A 19728-nucleotide genomic window follows, 5' to 3' on the forward strand; every position below is an offset into this window, starting at 1 on the left:
AGATTTATTTATAAAACTTCCACTTTGTGGCCTGCCAATTCATCATAATTAATACTCACCATTAATAAGCTGGAGAGAGTTAGGGTCTAAAGACAAAGAAGTGTTTTCAAACAAGGCATTTTTCTGGAGGATTTCAGCAATATAATCTTGGAAATCACTGATGGTGTACACAGCTGTTGGATTATCCTCTATGCTCATGAAGGAGTTGTCCTCCACCTTGTTGGAATGAAGGTTAATCAGGTCCCAGGAAGCATTGCTGATGGCTTTTCCATCAAAGGTCACAGCATAGTGAACCTCCACCCCACTTCAGTTGTATAAAGAAAGAGAACACAGATGAATAATGTAACATTTTCCAACATATAGAAAAAACTATGATTTTTTTCCCCCCAAGAACCTGTGTCAATATCCTTTTTTAATATAAAAGTGTATTGCTTTAAAGGTTGCTAAATAAAACCAACTGAGTTCTTTTCATGCTTATGTCTGCCTGCCTGTGCTTTCCACTCTTGCAAAGTTCTCAAGGAAAAGGCTACCACAGCCTGATATCTGGTCTGGTTCCAGCTCTGTATTTCTCCTAGTGAATGGCAGACAGACCCAAATGGTGGTTTTCTTCCAGCATTGTCAATGGGCCCACCAGCATGCAGTGGTGTCACCAGTGATTTTAAGATCATGCCAACGATGAGGATGGCTCCGAGGTAAGACAATAGCCAGGAAAAACAAGCTGTGTGTGGAAGCAATCTCCAGTAGCAAGAAGAAGCCCTAATCACTGTCACTGTGCAGTGCCAGTCTGCTTGAAATAATGTCTTTACTAGCAATAAAATGGAATTTAATACAGCTTATAATTTGGAACATTTTTCTAGATTCATTCAATCATTTATTTTTTAACTAAATTTTGTATCTGTGCAGCTTAGATTTTTTTAAGTATTAACTCTCCTCCATTTCCATAATTTTCTTTTCCTGATTACATCTAGATGACCTTTCCCACAGGACAGCATGGGCAGCAACCACGTTTACCATACACTGGGTATAGGCACAAGGAAGCTTTAGAAAACAGAACATATTTTGGCTATAGACAGGGCACAACAAGAAAATGAAGTAATCTAGGAAGTGTTAGAAAAATGTGCTCCAAAGGCAGGTTTTTCTCATTCCACAGGGCTGGCCTGGGCAGCTAAAGTAGTGGCTCTGTTCAGAGAAGTCTCTAAAATACCAGCACCAGATACAGCAGAAACAATCAACAAACACACTGGCTAAAACCAGGAGCCTCCTGGAGTTTTGCTGCTGGCTCTATCATGGAAATGAGCCCACCATGGGCACCAACTGTCAGCAAAGGAAATATAAGAGGACAGGAGTAATAAAAAGGCACAGTAGCAAAGATGGAATACTCCTCAAAAGTCACATTTAGCTTTAATACAACTGTGCTGGCAGTTCCAGTTAGTAATTCCTACCTAATAACTACGACACCATCTTCTGTCTGCAAAGGGCTGAAATATCTGGTGCTGGCAACACAGCCTTTATGAATAATCTCATGCATCTTTGCCTGTGGGAATGCCAAATGGTAGAGGATGGCTTTAAGTCACTATTATTTATAGAGAGATTTGTGGTTTCTGACCTTTCTTTTAAAATTAAAATGCTCATTCTCAGTAAAAAATGTTTGTCAAAATACCTTGGCTGAGAAATACACACACAAAAGTAATACATTTAGTAAGGTAAAGGCTGTGGATCATTTTCTGTCTTGTGAAATTCTTAAAATACTAAAAGGAGGAAATTTTTGGATGCTTAACCTCCACTTGTCTTACAAAAACCAAGTCCAGATTGATCCCATGTTCTGCTAAGGAACATTTATAAAACTGTTCCTAAGATGTGCAGCACCTCTGACCTTGAAGTAGGTGAGTCAACTGCCTTTACTGAAGTTTTCTTACTGACTTTAATCTCATTATTATATGTAATTGTTTATATAATCATTATCAATAATCATCCTATGTCTATTCAATAATTTGCTGCAAAGTATAAGGATCTTGAGTCATCATTAAGCAATTTTGGTGGGTTTTTTTTTTCCCACAAAAGACACTCCTACACACAAGTTATCCCAGTAGCTATCTTGCGTTTAGGAAGATTTTCTGCAAGTAGTTTTTTTTATGATTAGGACTTAAATAAGCAAATTATGTTTATCTGTAATCAAAATAGATCAGTTTACTTGCAATTTCTGGTAGAACTCCTTCACATAATACTCATGGCTGGATAACTATCTCACTCTGGAGACAAAACTACAAATCCCCAAAGCAGTGTCCTCCAGCTAAATATGTTTTTCTGTCTGTGTTATGATAATATCTGTAAAAAAGTTGTCTTTACCTGTCCTCCTCAGGAGACCTGAATATAGAAACAAAACAGAACAATAAAATCTGTTAAATTTATGTTATGATTTCAAGTCTTCTAATTTCAACAAATTTCCTTTGGTATTCTACAGGGCACACAAGTCTGAGAAAGCACACAGCAAAATAGTTACAAGTTGCATGGTTATTCTGCTACATAAAGAAATCTTCTGCTTTTATTGAAGTGAGATATTTCCTGTTGATTCCAAGGAATCAGAAGAGCAGAGCCATCTCTACTTATTGCAAATAATGTGGTTAAATTGCTGTGACTACCCAGAAAATCAAGGCTCACTAATTCTACCTAAAAGTTTACTTTATAAACACATTTTTTTTGTCATCCACAGGTGAAGACAGAGCTCTGATACTTTTCCAGAAATATCAACCTTTTATTTGTCTTCTCAAATGGACCAAGAGCTTGCAAATGAATGAGACTGCAGACACCAAGATGGAAGGGTTTGGTACATCCCAGGCTGGAAGCTGCACACTGTCTGGGGTTCCAACCATAAAACCTTTCTCACTATAGCTGCTCTGTTACTAGAATATTCCAGCCAATAAATTCTAAGAAACATATCTTCCAAAGTCTCAAAGAAAACACAATTTAGATTAAGTCATGAACAGGCACATTAGATTTTGAAAGTTATATCCTGTCCATTCAAGAAAAATCATAATTTATGACCCATGTACCCCAAAACTCAGACATCAGAAGTTTCATGCGTAATATGTAGGAGCCCTTTTTCCTCTAAGTTAACTTAAAATGTCATTCTGAAGCACAACGTGATTTCAGGAAACCAGACTTTAAAAAAAAAATTCTAATAAAAAGAGTTAAAACATTGCATTTCATTTATTAATCTATTCACCCACCTTGGCTTTGATTAAAAGAAGATTTACATAGCTCAAACTCCAACCCTTAGTATCACCCCAAATTAACATTAAGAAGATGAAAAAAAAAAATTAAATACATCCCATCTTTCCAAAAAGGTTTCTGTGTTTTTCCTTGTTTAATACTAGGACATCACTGAAGAAGTACCAGATACTAATTTTAAATTAGAAAAGATCTCTTTTAATTTTAGGATAGAATCTTGAATAAGAATGCCTGGTCTTAAAATCAGTGCAAGGATATCATGTCAGATAGTCTGGTGAATGCCAGGAGCAAAAAAAGAGATAATTACATTTACACACAGTTCTGTATTTCTATTTCAACCTCTGTGTGTAGAGGTACCAGCTATGAAAACATTTGTCCTTGGGCTAATGCATCTTAGGAGCTCCCACACACATGCCCAACATTCTTCCAAGTGTGGTGCTAGCACAGTGCACTGTCATACAGGATCAGTTCCACTCACCACAAATGCATCAGTATCTTTTTACCTGTAATCCAGGATGTGGATGCTTTTGTACCCAGGTAGTCCTTCAAATACACTTTTCATCTGTTTTGAGGGAAAAAAAAAAGTTAACATGGATTTCCTCCATCCTACTCTTAACATGGATTTCCTCCATCCTACTTGTTTGGTGAAAAATCAGGAGGAATTTTCAACCTTTTCTAAAAATGTATCTAAGCTCTTAGATCTATTAGGAGGAAAATGGTTGAATATTCTCTCTCTTTATGGAAGAAGTGTTTTAGTGGTGTTGTTCCATTATTAGAAAGGGAGAAGAAAAAGTATGAAGAACACCATCCAGCATACCCAGAAGAACTGTATAGAAACATTCAAACAGGGAAATTCAGACTCTGCAGAGGATCTGCACTGTCCATAGCAGAGGACATTCTTCTTCATGCAGCACAAATTGTTCTCTGCCCCAAATTTTCCATTACCTCCAAATTTTCTCTGGGTTGAAAAGAATTCAGGAAAATGCTTTGGGCCTTAGCAACTTAGAGGAGCAGCGACTGTGGCATGACAGGGACCTCTTAGACTCCAAAGAGGCACAAATGCATTACATAGTGCAACACATGGCTCATCCCCAATGCCCTAAGCATACCAGGGGCTCAGGAGTGATTGACAGTGCTAGTCAAAAAAACCAACTGGTTGCAGCAAAATGGCAGCACATCCAAGCCTAGGTCAATAGTCAACTGTGTTATGGGAGACAAAACCAAGAAAGAGACTATTGAAGGTTCATGCTGCTTCAGCATTTCATTTCCCCACCCAAAAATCCTTGCCAGTTGAGGACTATTTTTTACTCCTTAAATTCTTCTTCCCTTCTCCAGTCTCCCTATTTTTAAAATGTCTCTGGTGAGACTTAAACAATTGAAGTGCTGCTGACTTTCTTTTTTTCATGAGTTTCTTTATCCAAGCAGAGAGAAAACCAGGCAGGGGATCAAAGGAGTGGAACATCCATATGCCAGGTGGACTCTGTCCCATCTGACATTTCTTCCACACACACACTATGGCATTGCTACTTGGCCACACAGCTAGGAAAATTAAGATGTCTAGCCTAAGCTCCAGCTTGTGACAGTTGTGGTGATGCTTTTTGGCTGCAATGAAGAGTACATCTCTTTCCCATCTGGCCCAGGGTGAGCCCCAGTAAAAGGGATTCAACAGAGAACCCCAACTAAATGGGACTAAGGAGGAAGCAAAGCTGGAGAAAATATAAGCTTCATGATGTGCTGCTGTATGGCAGCCTGGATGTCTCTCCCAAGAGAAAGGAAAGAGAAGCTCTTTGCCCCAAGAAAATAATGGTAATAAAATTACCATCATTATAGACAAAATTAAAAATACTGGAAACAGTAGGGAGAGGACAGTTAGGAGACAGCAATTTGACCATATTTTAAATATGCATTTGTATATTGGTGGGCCCATAGCTTCATTTGTGGCATACAAATTAAAGCATTAATTAATGATGAAAATTAAATTAACTTGATATTGTTTTAATAAATTATGCATCTATGTGTATATATTTATATGTATATACACTTTTTTTTTCCTTTTGTAGTAGGTGCCAAACAGTCTAACCTGTGGTTCCTTCCCACTGACTCCAGTGGGATTTAAGCACATGTTTAAGAACTGGCTGGAGGGTTTTAAAATGTGGTGACAGGAACTGCTGGTTCTGGGTATAAATGAGCAGCAAGAGTTGTCTTGGCAGCCCAGATTTCAGAGAGTATCTCACTGCAATGGACAATGATTCATCTGGAGAAGTGTCACTCAGGAGCAGAAATAAGTCTGCATCATCTTCCAGTTTCTTCATCTGTCACCTGCTCTGCATATTCTCTAGATTCTCTAGACTGATGCCAGAGTGTCTTCTACAGTCCAAAATCTGGAGACCATGTCATTGTTTTGCTAAGACCCTCAAATTATCTTTTTCACTCCCCAGTTTCTCAGTTATGGGAGAATGCAAATTGGACAATGAGATGAGAAAGCACTGAAATAAACTCCAGGCAGAATGGCCACTGGAGAGGTATTAAATGTATCTTTAAAATCTAAGATTTTCAAATCCTGAATTAAGAACTAATGAAGTTGCATCAAGAGGCAAAGAAGAATCTTGTGACTTCTCTGTGAGTTTAAAAGCTTTTCTGCAGTAACACTGATAGGGAGAGACACTGAAAAATTCTGAAAGGATGGTAAGGCCCAAGTTAGCCTTAGTAGAAATAGACCTTTAAAGGGACTAAAATATGTGGGAAAATTTTTAATTTATTAATAACATCTGGCTTAGTTTCTTCCATGAACATGAGGCAAAGTAAATTAAGAAAATTGGAAAATGGGGGGGGGGGGGGGAAGCTATGCCTCAGCAAGGTCCTGTTTAGAGTAACTCCCTGTTCAGAGGTTTAGCATAATCTTCCTATCATCCCAAAAACTTTTACCTCTTCTGCTAGCAAAAATGAGAGCAGGCAACTTCATGAGAAACACTATGGCACTCAACTAAGTTCAAATAGGCAGCATGTCAGATAGAACTGTGTGGCTTTGTGGTGGGTGAGTATTTTCCAGCCTGCCTCAGGCAACAAAAGCCCTAAGATGGTTCTAAAGACCCCATGGGAAAAAGTCAACCCTTGACACAGGTGCTACGTGCTGCTATTGCTTTGCAGAGCCACCAAAAAGGAAAAGGAAGGCAGGGAAGGTAACCACCTGAGAGATGAATTGTTCAGAGAGCCGCTGGTGTTCCGCAGAAGCCGGGTCCCTCAACTCCTCACTGTACTTCTCATTAGCCACCAAAATGCTGAACTCAATCATCTGCTCCGCTGCAGGTTTCACTAGCTTCTCATCCTGCTTCTTTATCTCATTATTGATCTGGAAGACAAGGGAGAAGGGAGAAAACAAGGTGATTTAATGACTTTTTTTTTTTTCTCTCTTCTGTTTTGCCCTTTGCTTTTTTCCCAATAAATAAGTCCTTGTCACTCATCACAGACCAGATTCCTACCTGTTCTGGATTTATTCCATGTAAAAAGCATCTCTAGATATGTATATATGGTCCATCATCTGTCAACAGCATGCTACACTACTAAGCTTGGGTCCAAACATCTTCCTCATGTAGGCCAGAAACTTTTCCAGCTGCTACAAACCTGGATGTTTCCCTGGCTTGTGATGGGGCAGAAGACATGAGCCCTCTCCATAAATACTCTGTGGCCAGGAATACCTCGGGGCACTATTGGTGGGCCACACTAATGGTCACATTAATTTTTAATGGCATGTGAAAACTGCACTCCAAAGCACAGCATGCTCACTTAAGCCATCAGCATCTCTGTTTGCCTTGCACTATCATGGAGTGCTCATGAAGCCTCAGGGACAGAGGTAGCAACTAATGAGGCAATCTACTAAGCAAGAACATATTTTGAGAATTCTTGTATTGCAGATAGTTCTGTTTTCCATCTGCACATCTTTGCTCTAGTGCAAGGCCACCTAGCTGACCTCAGCTGCAAAGAGAAACCCAGTTGTGTGTGAAGTTTATGAGGCAATTAAAAGTGCAACTGTGGATACACAAACAGCTCACTTGAGCCCAGTCAGCAATAGGCTGATTTACCCAAAATTTACACATTTATCACAAGGCATTTATCCCATTTATCACTTACTATTCCACCTAGAAGACAATGTACCTCTGCCAAATTCTACATTCCAAACAATACCCTGTGCTGTGCAGCCTCAGAAGGTGAGGGTTCCCCTCAGGTTTCAATGGGCCACTGGGAGACCTGCAAGGACCTCTGCTTCAACTAGTAGGTCTTCAGTTGCCCAAGAAGCCCCACAGCAGTGGCTGTGCAACACATCAGGAGAGTGTAGATCTCATGGCTGCCACGAGCAACAGGGAATTCCAAGTTTTATTCTAATCTGAATGACTGAGAAACACAGGAAGGATACTTTCTGCTCCGTTCCCTAGTATTTTACAACCAGCATACTATTCCTTGTGGCATACTGAAAGACCTGAGAAAAAACAGATCTTGCTTAATGGTTTTGTCCTAAAACAACATGAAAAGGTTTTTGGAGGAGGGAAGGGAAGGCTGGCTTAAGTTAACTTCAGCCAACTAGCCAAAAGTCTTTGGCTATTTACATGCAGTTGTTGCCTTTTCCTCATTAAAAAAGAGAAAAGAAAGCCAACAAAACAGACCTCTGCAGCAAAACTGCAGCTAGTGTTATATATGGTGCAGGAAATGGAAAAATCTTTCTCACAAACGTTTAGGTGACACCACTGAGCCAATTATACATTGCTTAAGGGCCCTCAAATCTTTTTGTGAAATTCTCTTCCTTCCTCCATCCCTTTTTTACTCGATAATTGTTAAGGACCATAACGACTAGTACACTACTTAAAGCTAGTTAGTATTTTGAGAGAGAGATCATTAGTGGGCATACATGTACTGCTACTACATGGCTGTTTGCAACACCAAGTAGTTTCAATACTTTGTCAGTACCCCAAACCCAAAAGTAGACTCAACAGATGGGTGCAGAAGACGAGCTTTGCTCACTGTTAGTCTTGTCATCTGGCCGCACAGAGCACTGATGAGGTGTGATGTAACTGCACACAGTGAAAACACTGTAGCAGCAACAGTCTAATTCTGGTTTCTTTATGATTTACTGAGTGGCCCTATTCTCTGCCTGGGCAAAAATACCTCTGGAAGTTCTGTTTCAAAAAAGAATAATGGTGTACATGGAACCAAACCACAAGCGTTCTTGGTACGTAATATAAAGTCAGGCCCTGGACTTGAGTCAGAAGCTGTCTGCCTGTTTCATATTCAGTATTTATTCTTGGAAGCACAGTATCAGAGCTCTACAGCCAGCCCTGAAAGCTCTAGAATAAAGTACAGTTTGGCCCAGCTTTGTTTCATGGCCATACAGTTGACAGAACCATGCAGAGTTAAACCCAGTGCCAAAAATCACCTACTTGTATGCAACATCATAACCTTCTTAGTATACATTGAAATATACTTTAAAGAAATGATATATATATAAGAAAGCATATATTCCTATACTTTATAAGAAAACAAAAGCCATCTGATTCATACCACTAGTTTGCAAAAATTTTTTTGGTCATGTAGGCCCATGAAGGCTGCAGTTGGATTCTAGAGTTTGGCCCCAACTTTTACTCCAGAAGAGCTGTTTCCTGGAAGCAAACACTTCCCTGGGACCTATGTGGTGGTCAGCATTTCTGAAAGCCAGTTCACTTCTACAGAGATGTTTTAAGGATTTGATGAAGGCTTCCCTGTGTCAGGAGTTAAGTATTAAGGAAAGGGTGACTGTAAGGGGATAATTAATTTATGTCAGCAGAGGAGAGAAGGAGCAGAGACTCAGAAGGAATCTCCAAGGCTATCCAGGCTGCCTCTCTGCTGTCCTACACAATTGCACCACATGGAGCCTCAAAACATGACTATAGCAATTTAAGGTGTGTATTTAAATGTTTCCATAGGAATAATGCTCCACATTCTTCCTTGTATAGTCCTGTAGCACTAGAAAAATCCTCACTTGATACCTCAACTGATCTATTCTCTCTCACTGGTCAGGGAAACAGCATTGCAAAGACTCTACAAATGAAAAAATACCTACCCAGGAAATTATTTTAAAACTTTCTCAAGTTCATGCCCTGTTTATATGAAATCTTAATTTGTGTTAATGCATCATGCTAACAACACCTTTAAGTACTAGGAAATGCAAATGACCACAAACAATATTATTTAGGGAAGGCAACAGAATGCTGAACCCAATGAAAAAGAAAAACACAACCCACTCACAGTAGTGTCTGCATCTTCAACCTCATGGACAGTACCACCTGCAGGACCCTCAATGGAGATCTCATGAGGGGGAGGAACATTGGCAGCTGCATCTGAGTTTGAAAGACAGCAATATTATTTTGCTTGGGGGATTTTTTTTATACCCATGTGCATATAGATGTAGGCACAGCAGTTTAGCAAGCATAAGCCAACAGTAAAATTTGATTCTTATTCCCATCATCGTGACAGAAACAACACAGGAAACACCTGAAGAGCCTGAGGAAAAGTATCAAATACACCAATCAGAATAAAATGCTAATGTTCTCTCTAAGCAGATGTATTTTAAAAGTGCATAAAACTAATTCCTCAAGTAGGATTTTCATGGTTCATACATTAACAAAACAACATCAGCATATAATATGATCTCTAGCATACAAGCAGCATTGAGATGCAAAAATCCACAGCTCTTTCTGAAATCCAAACATGGTCACATTTCTCAGTATTGCAATAACTGAGAACCAGCCTCGACAGGAATTAGGTGAAAACTGACCTCTCAATGTGGTGACATCAGCATCCAAAGCTGGAGTTGGAGTCCCAGTACTGCTAAACAAAAGTAAAATCAGAAATTAAAGTTGTACATGGAGAGACAGAGGTATTAGTTTTTGATCTATCTTCGATTCTGCTGCCACACCAGAAAGTATATTTGCAGAAGAAATTTGTCATGCTACTACTTTGCTGATAACTTCATAAACAATTAGGCTTTGCAATATTTCAGTTGTCATTTGCAGCTTGGATATTGGGTCACTTGCATCCCACAATACATCATGTGCCTCTCCAGGTTGCTAGCCTCCATATATTTCAACTGACTTGGAGTCCTGCCCAAAACCACATTTTGCCTTCTAGCAGTTCTGTAAAGGAAGAAAATGCAAACAGCAGAGATAAAACACACGGATAACCTGTAATATTCTATAAAATGCTCCTTTTTTTAAATACTCTCCAGCTCACTAAAACATCCTAACTGTATTGAAATCACTGTGAGAAGGTGGGTTCTTTTCATCATTAATTTTACTCCACTTATTTGGAAATCTTGAGAAGGCATCAGTTTCCATATCCAATTATTGTATTCACACACATAAAACTATTCTAGGCCAAATGTGAAAAAGAAAAACATTTCAGATAAAAATCAGATGAAGACTGTCAGCATGAAGAAAAACTAACAGCTTTGACATGGGTCTACCAGGAAACCCAAGCTCCTTGGGGCCAATTATGTAAACCCTGAGCAACTGTCAAGTTACCAAGAGTGGGAGAGACACTCTGACAGAAATAAGCCTTTCCTGAATGAAGAAAAAGCTATTTTGCAGATCTGTTGTATTTTGAATATATATAGCCCAATCTGTAAGACCACAAGTTTAAATGCTAGAGAGAAACTGAACTTCACACTTCAGAAAATCATTTAAGTTCACTGCATTCAGGTATTTCTAATGGAACTCCTTTTTTTTTGGTGGTCATACTTGTGCCATAAAATACACATTGCAGCAAGGAATCTTCACTGCTATACATGCAAGTGCCAGTACCATTTGAGCTATAGTTCCTACCCTTCCCAGGTTTGATTTTTGATTCAAGTACTAGACTACTCATCCTGCAGTTTGTCTTCAGGCAAAACTCCACCCAAAGCTGATGGATTTTGCCTCCTTCAGGATATATAATCAGCCTCTGTAGCACTGCAAAACACAAAGGCTTCCAGCACCAGCCAGATAACCAGTTCCAAAGTTACATACTGAAGGTGCCAGGGCACAAGCACATGATCAAACATAAGATAACTTCACTGAATTAATGTCTCAAACCCTCTGTCTCCCCCTGCCTCACACAGACACATAACACTCACCAATAAACAGATCTGAAGACAAATCTGATGAATTTTCTATTTAAGTAAAGAATTTTTTCACCCATCCTTTCCCAGGAGGCACAAGCTAGTCCTGTGCATACTAACTACACCAAGATACAGTAAGTTCAGGGAATGCTAAACTGACAGGGTGAGACCTACATAATTATAAAATATTAACAAAAAATAAAATAATCCCCAGATGAACAAAGTAAAAAATACTTATTCAAGATTTTAAACAGTACCTTCCTGGATTTTCTTGCCCTAAAGCTGATGAGCTCTACACAAGCTTTGAAATGTGCAGCTCCTTGTGTTTGCTTCCATCTTGTGGATGCTGGTACCTGTTTTCAGCCAGCACAGTGCAAGGTAACTCTTACTTATGTTGTCAATCAGGAGAATCTTGGAATGATTTCCAAGACTGGAAAGCCAAATTTTAGTCTCTTATTCTCTCTGCCATTGCCACCACACATATAAAGAGTCACAAGCAACTCATTCAAAAAATATCAACTTCTTTCTGCTAAAAAATACCACCAACCAAACAATAAAACTCCACACTAAAAGTGTTCAAATTTTCTTAGGAATGATGGATCTATTTTAGAGGGATTTAGTTTCTGTGCTTGTTTATATCATCTTAGAACTGAAATAAAAAATATTGCTTAATTATTAATAGGTCAGATTAAAGATTTTCTGATTGAATTCACTTAACTCCAAGGATGCAACACTCCCACCAATTTCAACATCTATACCAGAATCTCATCAAATTGGAGCATCAGAAAAAAAAGCTTTTTATTACATTCTATTTAATAATGGCATATTCAGAAGCAAATATGATTTCACTTTTCAGGAGAGGTGAAATAATCTGGGATCTTACTCATTGCAAACTGCTTAGTGTAAGTAAGGTCAGAATAAAAACTCACTAAAAGCACAGTGATGTGCAGCAAAACAATCCTGCTACAGGATTTGTAACTTTCTGTTGAGCTGCAGTGCTCAAACCCATATATAAACATTAGCTGAGCCTTCTATCAACTCCCTTTTCTTTAGAAGAGGACAGTGAGAAACATGTGCTGTGGTAGGTTCTGAGCTCAACCTGAAACTCACAGGACTCGCCCTGGCAGGGGTCAGTGCCTAGTGGCACTTCTGAGGGGTGTCCAGGCACTCCTGGCCTCCAGCTGCTGCCCCAGGAGGCAGAGGTCACCCATAGATCCCACGCCATCCCTGCCAGCCTCCTGCAGACTGGGACTGTAACTTAGGGCACCTCAAAAGGACCTAAATGTCCACCTGGCCAACTGGACTGAGCACCCACCTCAGCTCCCACCTGGTCGCTCTCTCGCTCTTCTACGAGACAGGCAAGAAAACAGGATGAAAAAGCTTCTGAGTCAAGATAAAGACAGGAAGATGGCTTCCCAGTTATCTCCACTGGTAAAACAGACTCAGCTTGGGGCAAATAAAACTAATTTACTGCATATTTAAATAGATTAGGGTAGCAAGAAACAGACAAACACTAAAACATGACCTCCTCCACCAGGTTTCACTCCTGACCCCTCTACCCAGCGTGGGCTCTGCAGGGACAGCAGTTTCTCCAGGAGATGTCTACCAACTCCAGCACGTCCTCCTGCTCTGCCTTTGACCTTGGTGTCTCTGTACCACCATTTCTCATCTTCTTCTGTTCCCTCCTCCTCTCCCTGTGCAGTGTTTTGCACTACCACCATGGGTGAGGGGTCCCTGTGGTGGGTCAGCTGGAGTTGGATGGAACCAGCCGTGGCAAGCTCAGGGCAGCCCTGGCCTCTCCTCACAGAATCTGCCCTGCAGCCCTCCCCACCACCAACTGGCCAATACATGCTTGCCAACGTACCCACAAGATCAATTTTAACTAAGTTGCTTGAGGTTCTAAAGAAAGAACCCTCAAAGTAGCCCAGAGAGACTGCTATGGTATAAATCACATTTGAAAAAAGGAGAAGTTTGCAAATGGAGAAACCTAAGATTATCTTTCTACAGTAGAGTGCTACCTCTAGACTAGATTACTGATTACAGACATAGCATAAAACTCTCAAAGCTTCAGAGGTCTCAGAGGACTGTCTGTTGCTGATCCAAATGACTCAAACAGAGGACTTTGGATAGCAAGGTAAGCTTAGGCACTGGGCTAGCCATGTGCTGGCAACCAGAGGCCAAACTGGGCCATGGGGCAAGTGTGAGAGTGCTGAAAAGCAAGTTCAGAACAAGGGTGGCTGTCACCTACAGCATGGCAATCCCACCATCCTAAGCAGCAACAGGCCAAGCTCTTCTCAAAGCTAGGTGGTACATTCTCAATGGCACTGAGGGGCTTTTAAATACAAGCCCCCAAGAGATGATCAATTTTCTGAGAAAATTCCAGCTCCCATCTGGCTGAAAATTAAAACCCAAAGGCTTAAGCAACACCTAGTAAAATTCTAATCAATATAAGCAGCTAAGACCAGTCAAATACCAAATTCAGTCAAATTAATAGTGATCACTTTTTCTCAGGAGGATAAAAATACTGTAATGATCGACCTCCTTTTATGCACAATGCTGTTTTTTCATTGCCTTACCAAGATAGTGGGGCTTGCATTCTTTTTGCATCCATTTCTTTTTGCTTTCTAGTTCCTCTATTAATTCCTGTATTAATTTCTTCAAGTGCCTGCTTCACTAATCACCTAAAAAAGCAGCAACAGTGCTAAGTATCTCTAAGGAAGCCACTCAAAAAGCACATGACAACGCATATACTGATTTCCCTGAAGACACTGCTCTTCAAGGTAAACAGATTCAAATTCCCCTTCAGTCACAGTTATTTAAAATATAAGGGATTTTTATTTGCCCCAGGCTTATTCCAGGGCCTAGGCCTTATTTTTAACTATACCTACACAAGCAAGCCACTCCAGGTGGAGGGACTATAATCCAGCAAGAGCTTATTGTGAATTTGGTACACACACACGAAATGTAATTTCTGTTGTCCTACCTGCACGAGTGATGCCCTGGATCACCTTGGCTGAGCAGTAAGCAAAATATAAAAAACATACACATATGTATGGAGAGGCAGGAAGGAATATAGAGCAGCAGATGTCTAAGCAGCAGAATGAACAACACTACGCTGTGTTTCCTTGGCAGAAACAACCAGTTTCAGATCATGGAGGATTTAGGCAGATGTAAGATAAGACCCACAAGGGACCCCCAAGTTGATCTGAAGCAAACAGTGCTTCTCTACAGCAAACAGCTCACAAATAGAGCCTATATTCCCCTTTTTCAAACCTCATGACATCAGTCATGCCAGAAGAAGACTCGATAGGTTCCAGTCCACCAAAGCATGCACAGAGTCCCATTGACTCACAGGCAACTGTAGAGTCCAAACAAGTTCTCTATGTGCAGCCATATGGTATTATTAAGGAGAAATATCACTCTTCACCTGACAAATGGGGCATCAGTGATACCACTGCACCTCTCATGACATTTTGCAGAGGTATTAGTTACATTTTTCACTATGATACTCAAGGTTTAACACAAATTCAGCTCTGTGGTTGAAGAAGTTAACACCTTCAGCTTTGTACTACACGTTCTGGACATCCACCAGTTTATCAATGGTTAATAGCCTTGTTTATCCATTTGAATGTCCTATAAAGCCTAATTTGCTATGTCAAGCATTTCTTTTTCTTAAGTATTATTATTCAGTGCTCATATTGCACAAGGAAGGGAAAACCATTTTATGACCTGATTTTTCTCCTTTTTAAATATTTAAATCACATGTCCTTGAAAAAGTAAGCAAGCAACTTCAGAAGTATTTTTATACAAGGACAGAATGCAAGACTGAGTCTTGTATTCAAATTCTTTTATTTTAAAATTATACTTCCATTTATCTTAATTTTCATCTGGGTAGTTCTTGATTGGATTTAAAGCAGGACAAACGTTTCATATTTGCTACCTGAAAGCAGGGAGCACAGAAGAAAACACACAACTGAAGAGCAGCAGTGTGGAACTCTTCACATGGGATAAAGCTGTAGATGCTCACAAGTTTCTGAGATGAGCAGTATTGTTGCCAAGTCCACGTGCAGACAGTAAAGGAGCTCAGGTATGTTTCTACTTCACTGCAGGCAGAACTGCTGAAATGATCCCAACCCAGATGACAAATTCTTTTTCTTTCATAAAGCCCATTTAGACAAATGGTACAAAATTTGAGTTGATACATTATCAACCACTGTGTCCACCACTGATGAAATATGGATCCTAAGTTTGCCAATGTACTTCAAATACATTGAAAAATGTATTTTGAAATGTATTACAAAATACATTTTTCAGTGTGTTTCTGTAGACAGAACAAAGGAGGTCCAGACATGATTTATTGTGACTCAGTGAGTCCGGAATCCACGAGTACCAGTCAGAAAGGACACATGCTTCTATTTATTTCATTTGACATAACAGCCACTTCTGAAGAAGTTAAAAAGTAGTGCACTATATTCATCCTTTTCAACTGCCCCATGTTTCTTACCTTTTCTTAATTATGTTATTGTGCATGCAGCACTCAAGCAAGGCTATGAAATAAAAGCTCTAGCTTTCTACTGCAGTACTTTGGTGCTACTCCTCTGTCTCCCATTGATTCTCAAAATCTGCCTTTTGACTCCCCAGGAATTAGACAAAATGACTGTCCTATTATCATGAGACATACTCCAATATTAAGAGAGCAAAATTCTTTATGCAAAGTCCCAGTGACCTACTGAATAAAGCAATCATTAAAAGTCTTGAGCTGATGCAGTGCTTCCACACTTCCAACTTAGGCAAAACTCTAGCATGTCCACGGGGATGCTCTATACACATCTGGATTATGTCACACATTACTTTTCCTTTTAGGTTTCCCCCTCAGTGGTACTTAGGCTAATTCTGCAGCTCCATAAAAGGCCAGGCTAGCATGTAATATACGTGAGCATTTAACCTACATGAAAGCATGCCCCAGCCTCGTGGGAACAAACCCCCATCCTGCTGTTACGTAATGCTGGATTGAGAGTTATTCTGGGAAATAAATTACACAAGTACAAGCCACCTTTCTGTAGGCTACACTAAAACTATCCTAGCATTTAAGTCACTGGAACCAGCTTTTTCTAGCTAGCTAGACACACAGTATTGACATCCAGGTAAGATTACATGAGATGCATTGCATTATTTAAGTCACAGTTTCAATTCTACAGCTGTTTATAGCTTTAAGCACTGCTTTAATCTAGAAAGGTAGTGCAGTTAAAATGACCAACAGATATCAAGGGCCTGTCTTCCATTCCAGATTAGCCCCAAATTAAGAAATCATTTCACAGAAACAATTATCACAGCAAAACAAGATTGGTCAAAGCTCATCAAAGGAAAATAGTCTTTTAGTTTCTTGTGCCTGGGCTATGCTCCAGAAGAAAAACCTACTTCCAATTTTCTTATGTTGTTTATCAGTGGGAAAACAGACTGAGAAATATGCCTAGTGCCAGGCCTCCAAAATGAAATGACTGCTCCTGCACATTCAACAGAGAAACCAGAGTCCACCAGAGGACAAATCAGAGCACCTCTGCTAGACTCCTGCCTGCCCTGGAGAAGCCTGTCCTTCCCTGGCAGTGTGGAGCCTCACCTGAGCATCTCATCTACATGGTGCACCCAGAGCTGGTGCTTTAGGATAGTCCTGCTGTCCCTTGAGACAGGAGAGCAGGGCAGTTCCCTGTTCTGACACAGATGGCAGAGCTGAGACAGACACACTCAAATCCCAGCGTTGCCCTGCGCTGGGCCAGCCTCTCTCTGCACATCTGGGTCAGCAGGTGACAGCAGCACTGCCCAGGAGATGGCAGAACCAGCTCACATCTCCTCCTGTGCAGGGGAGACCTGACACTGGACTTCCCACACTGGGACTTAGGGGCTGGGGGTGATCCCAGGGTGGGTACTTTGACTTCTTACACAACATTTTAATAAGGTCTTAATGTTATTCTGATGTGTACTGGGAGGTCTGGTATATTTTTTTGCAGGAAATAGTGTTGGCTGTTGGCAATACTGAGATGTCTCACCCACTCCTCTTGATAGAACATCAAGAGGAGTGGGTGAGACATCTTCTACCCATGAAAGCAAATCATGGCTTTGTTTTCATATGACCCTGGCTTGCAAACTTCATGTCTTGAACCATGAATGCTCTAAGATGTCCAGAAGGCTTTTTGAGTTTTTTAATATTGCCCAAATAATGTACAGTATTAATTTCTTCCTGATGCTCCATTACCCACAGCAAATCTACCTGTTCCTATCTCATTGCTTCAGGCATGTATCCCTTTCTTTATGCAATAAAACACTATCATATCCAAGCACAAGACAAACAACAAGGAAAGGTACAGTAAAACCAAAGCTTAAACTGACAGTGATAACAGAGACCCCATTCTAAAGCTATAAACAATCTGAAGTAACACACTGAGATAAAAGCAGTGTATTTTTGAAAGAGATGCAATAAAGCCCCACAGTAAATTCAGCTGAGTAAAGCTTGCCAATTTTTCTTCTGGAGCCCCTCTATTGCCTGTCTTAAAGCACTTGATCAGATGGACTCTGTACAAGTACAACATAAATCACTCTGATCCACCTTTCAATCAAATGTTGGGCTTTTTGCATTGTTAGGTTGTTTAGCCCACTGTATGCAGTGACACTAGATTACTGTTGACTAATTCTTCTCTTACATTTCTACATTTACTAGATTTCCTGAATGATCACATAAAGGAATACAGTAGGTTTTCCAACTCAGCATTCTTCAGAAGGGAGAATTTCTTTCAGTCTTCAGCATTCAAACTTAGATAACTGTATCTCTGAATTCACATTTTCTGATAAACAAGATATGATTCCATTCATGTAAAGAGCCAGTCTAGAGAATGATTAATGCTACTTGGGGGAAAAAAAAAAAATCAGTCCCAGAAAGTTTAAAAAAAAAACAAAATCTTGTCTTTGCAATTTATTTTCTCTTCAGAAAAAAGAAAAACATCACCAAAAATAAAAAGTTTGGCCAGTGTTGCATTCTTAACAGGAAAAGTTCTGAACATGTACACTACCCAGTTGACCTGGAGGCTTCAGGGGCTGTTCTTGTCAAAGGAATGTTCAGCCCAACAGGACAGAGAGAAACCACTCTCTTAGGAATCACTCTTCTCCTTATTGCCTCATGTTATTAACTTTAATATAAAATGTTGTGGTTATGAAATAATTATGAGGATACCAAATATGGGAAGTTTTGTTTTGTTTTTAAAGTTTGTTAAGTGATTACTTTTTCAGTAAATTAATTACTCCTGTATTTATGATAAATTTATGTGGCCTGTAAAGCAGGGAAGTGAGCCTGCCAGTTTTTCCAGCTGAGTTCAGCACTAGGTTGTTTGGGTTTGAATTGCTCTAAAAATAACATCGTAGATTAAGTTCTGAGGAATAAAAATTTGAACTGATTTTCCTTTCAGTTCAAAAGAGAAATGGAAATAAGAGGTCAAGTTCAGGTTTGCTTTGGTAAAAAGCTGCCAAGATTTGGATTAATTTTTCATTTTATCACCTTGTTAAAAGTGTGAGGAGCCCAAGCAGCCAATTCTCTTGCAACTGTTTTTAAAGCACATATCTCAAAAGGTTTTTTTTTTTTCAAAAGCACTCCACTTTTTTTTTGTTTTTGTAATGATGACCAGGACTGCCTTGAAGCCTTTGGGAAAGGTTTACAAGATAACCAGAACACTAAGACAAGTAACTATGGACATATCTCTTTCTCAAAATAGATTTCCCCCACTAAACCTCTCCAGGTAAATAGCCTGCATCTGTGCCTAATGGCCAACAAGGTGATGATATACTTAAGCAAAAGTACAAGCCTCAGGATTGGCTGAGATATTTTGAGCATGCCAAGCATGCCAGGACAAAGCTTCACATGCAAGAACCACAGGATTTCTCCACCACCCTTTTCTCTTCGCCCTTTTGCACAGAGGTGAATTTTGTTCATCTTCAGTGCATGAATCAACTCCAGCAGCAGAAGGACCCTTTAAAAAGTGAAAAGTACTTACCCACATGACCAGTCAGTGCAGGAGCTGACAAGAAAAAGAGAGAAAAGGTTCTGAAATGTCACAACTCAGCTCTGCCTGTTGGCTCTAGAGAGAATAAAACACAGTGCAAACAACAGATACTCACCTGCCCATTGCTTCCTTTGCATAGGACAGTTTCTGGAAAACAAACAAACAAATCCTAAGTACATTTGAGTATCATAAGGTGAAAGGAATTGAAATGTAGTTTATACCACTTTGTTTCCTCCCCTGTGCCAAAATAAGTTTCTTTTCTTTGTTGTATGTTCATTTGTTGAATGCAAAACGTATTTACAAAGTCCCTGCTGAAAAGAAAATCCATCTTAC

The 19728-nt window shown here is 39.8% G+C and overlaps 1 protein-coding gene across 1 annotated transcript in view; it reads right to left on the reverse strand.

Annotated features, from left to right (window-relative positions):
- Positions 1–19728, reverse strand: part of LOC103781254 (interphotoreceptor matrix proteoglycan 2-like) — a gene marked incomplete at its 5' end in the record, with an annotated part of 48205 nt that overhangs the window by 12892 nt on the left and 15585 nt on the right. Inside the window, 8 exons of the mRNA XM_008948964.1 lie at positions 60–304; positions 2347–2364; positions 3732–3790; positions 6416–6577; positions 9502–9593; positions 10031–10080; positions 19387–19410; positions 19511–19542. Coding sequence (XP_008947212.1) covers positions 60–304; positions 2347–2364; positions 3732–3790; positions 6416–6577; positions 9502–9593; positions 10031–10080; positions 19387–19410; positions 19511–19542 — 682 coding nt within the window. The remainder of the gene's footprint in view (positions 1–59; positions 305–2346; positions 2365–3731; positions 3791–6415; positions 6578–9501; positions 9594–10030; positions 10081–19386; positions 19411–19510; positions 19543–19728) is intronic.

This window comes from Merops nubicus, unplaced genomic scaffold, assembly GCF_000691845.1.
Source record: "Merops nubicus isolate BGI_N331 unplaced genomic scaffold, ASM69184v1 scaffold9301, whole genome shotgun sequence".
NCBI lineage: Eukaryota > Metazoa > Chordata > Aves > Coraciiformes > Meropidae > Merops > Merops nubicus.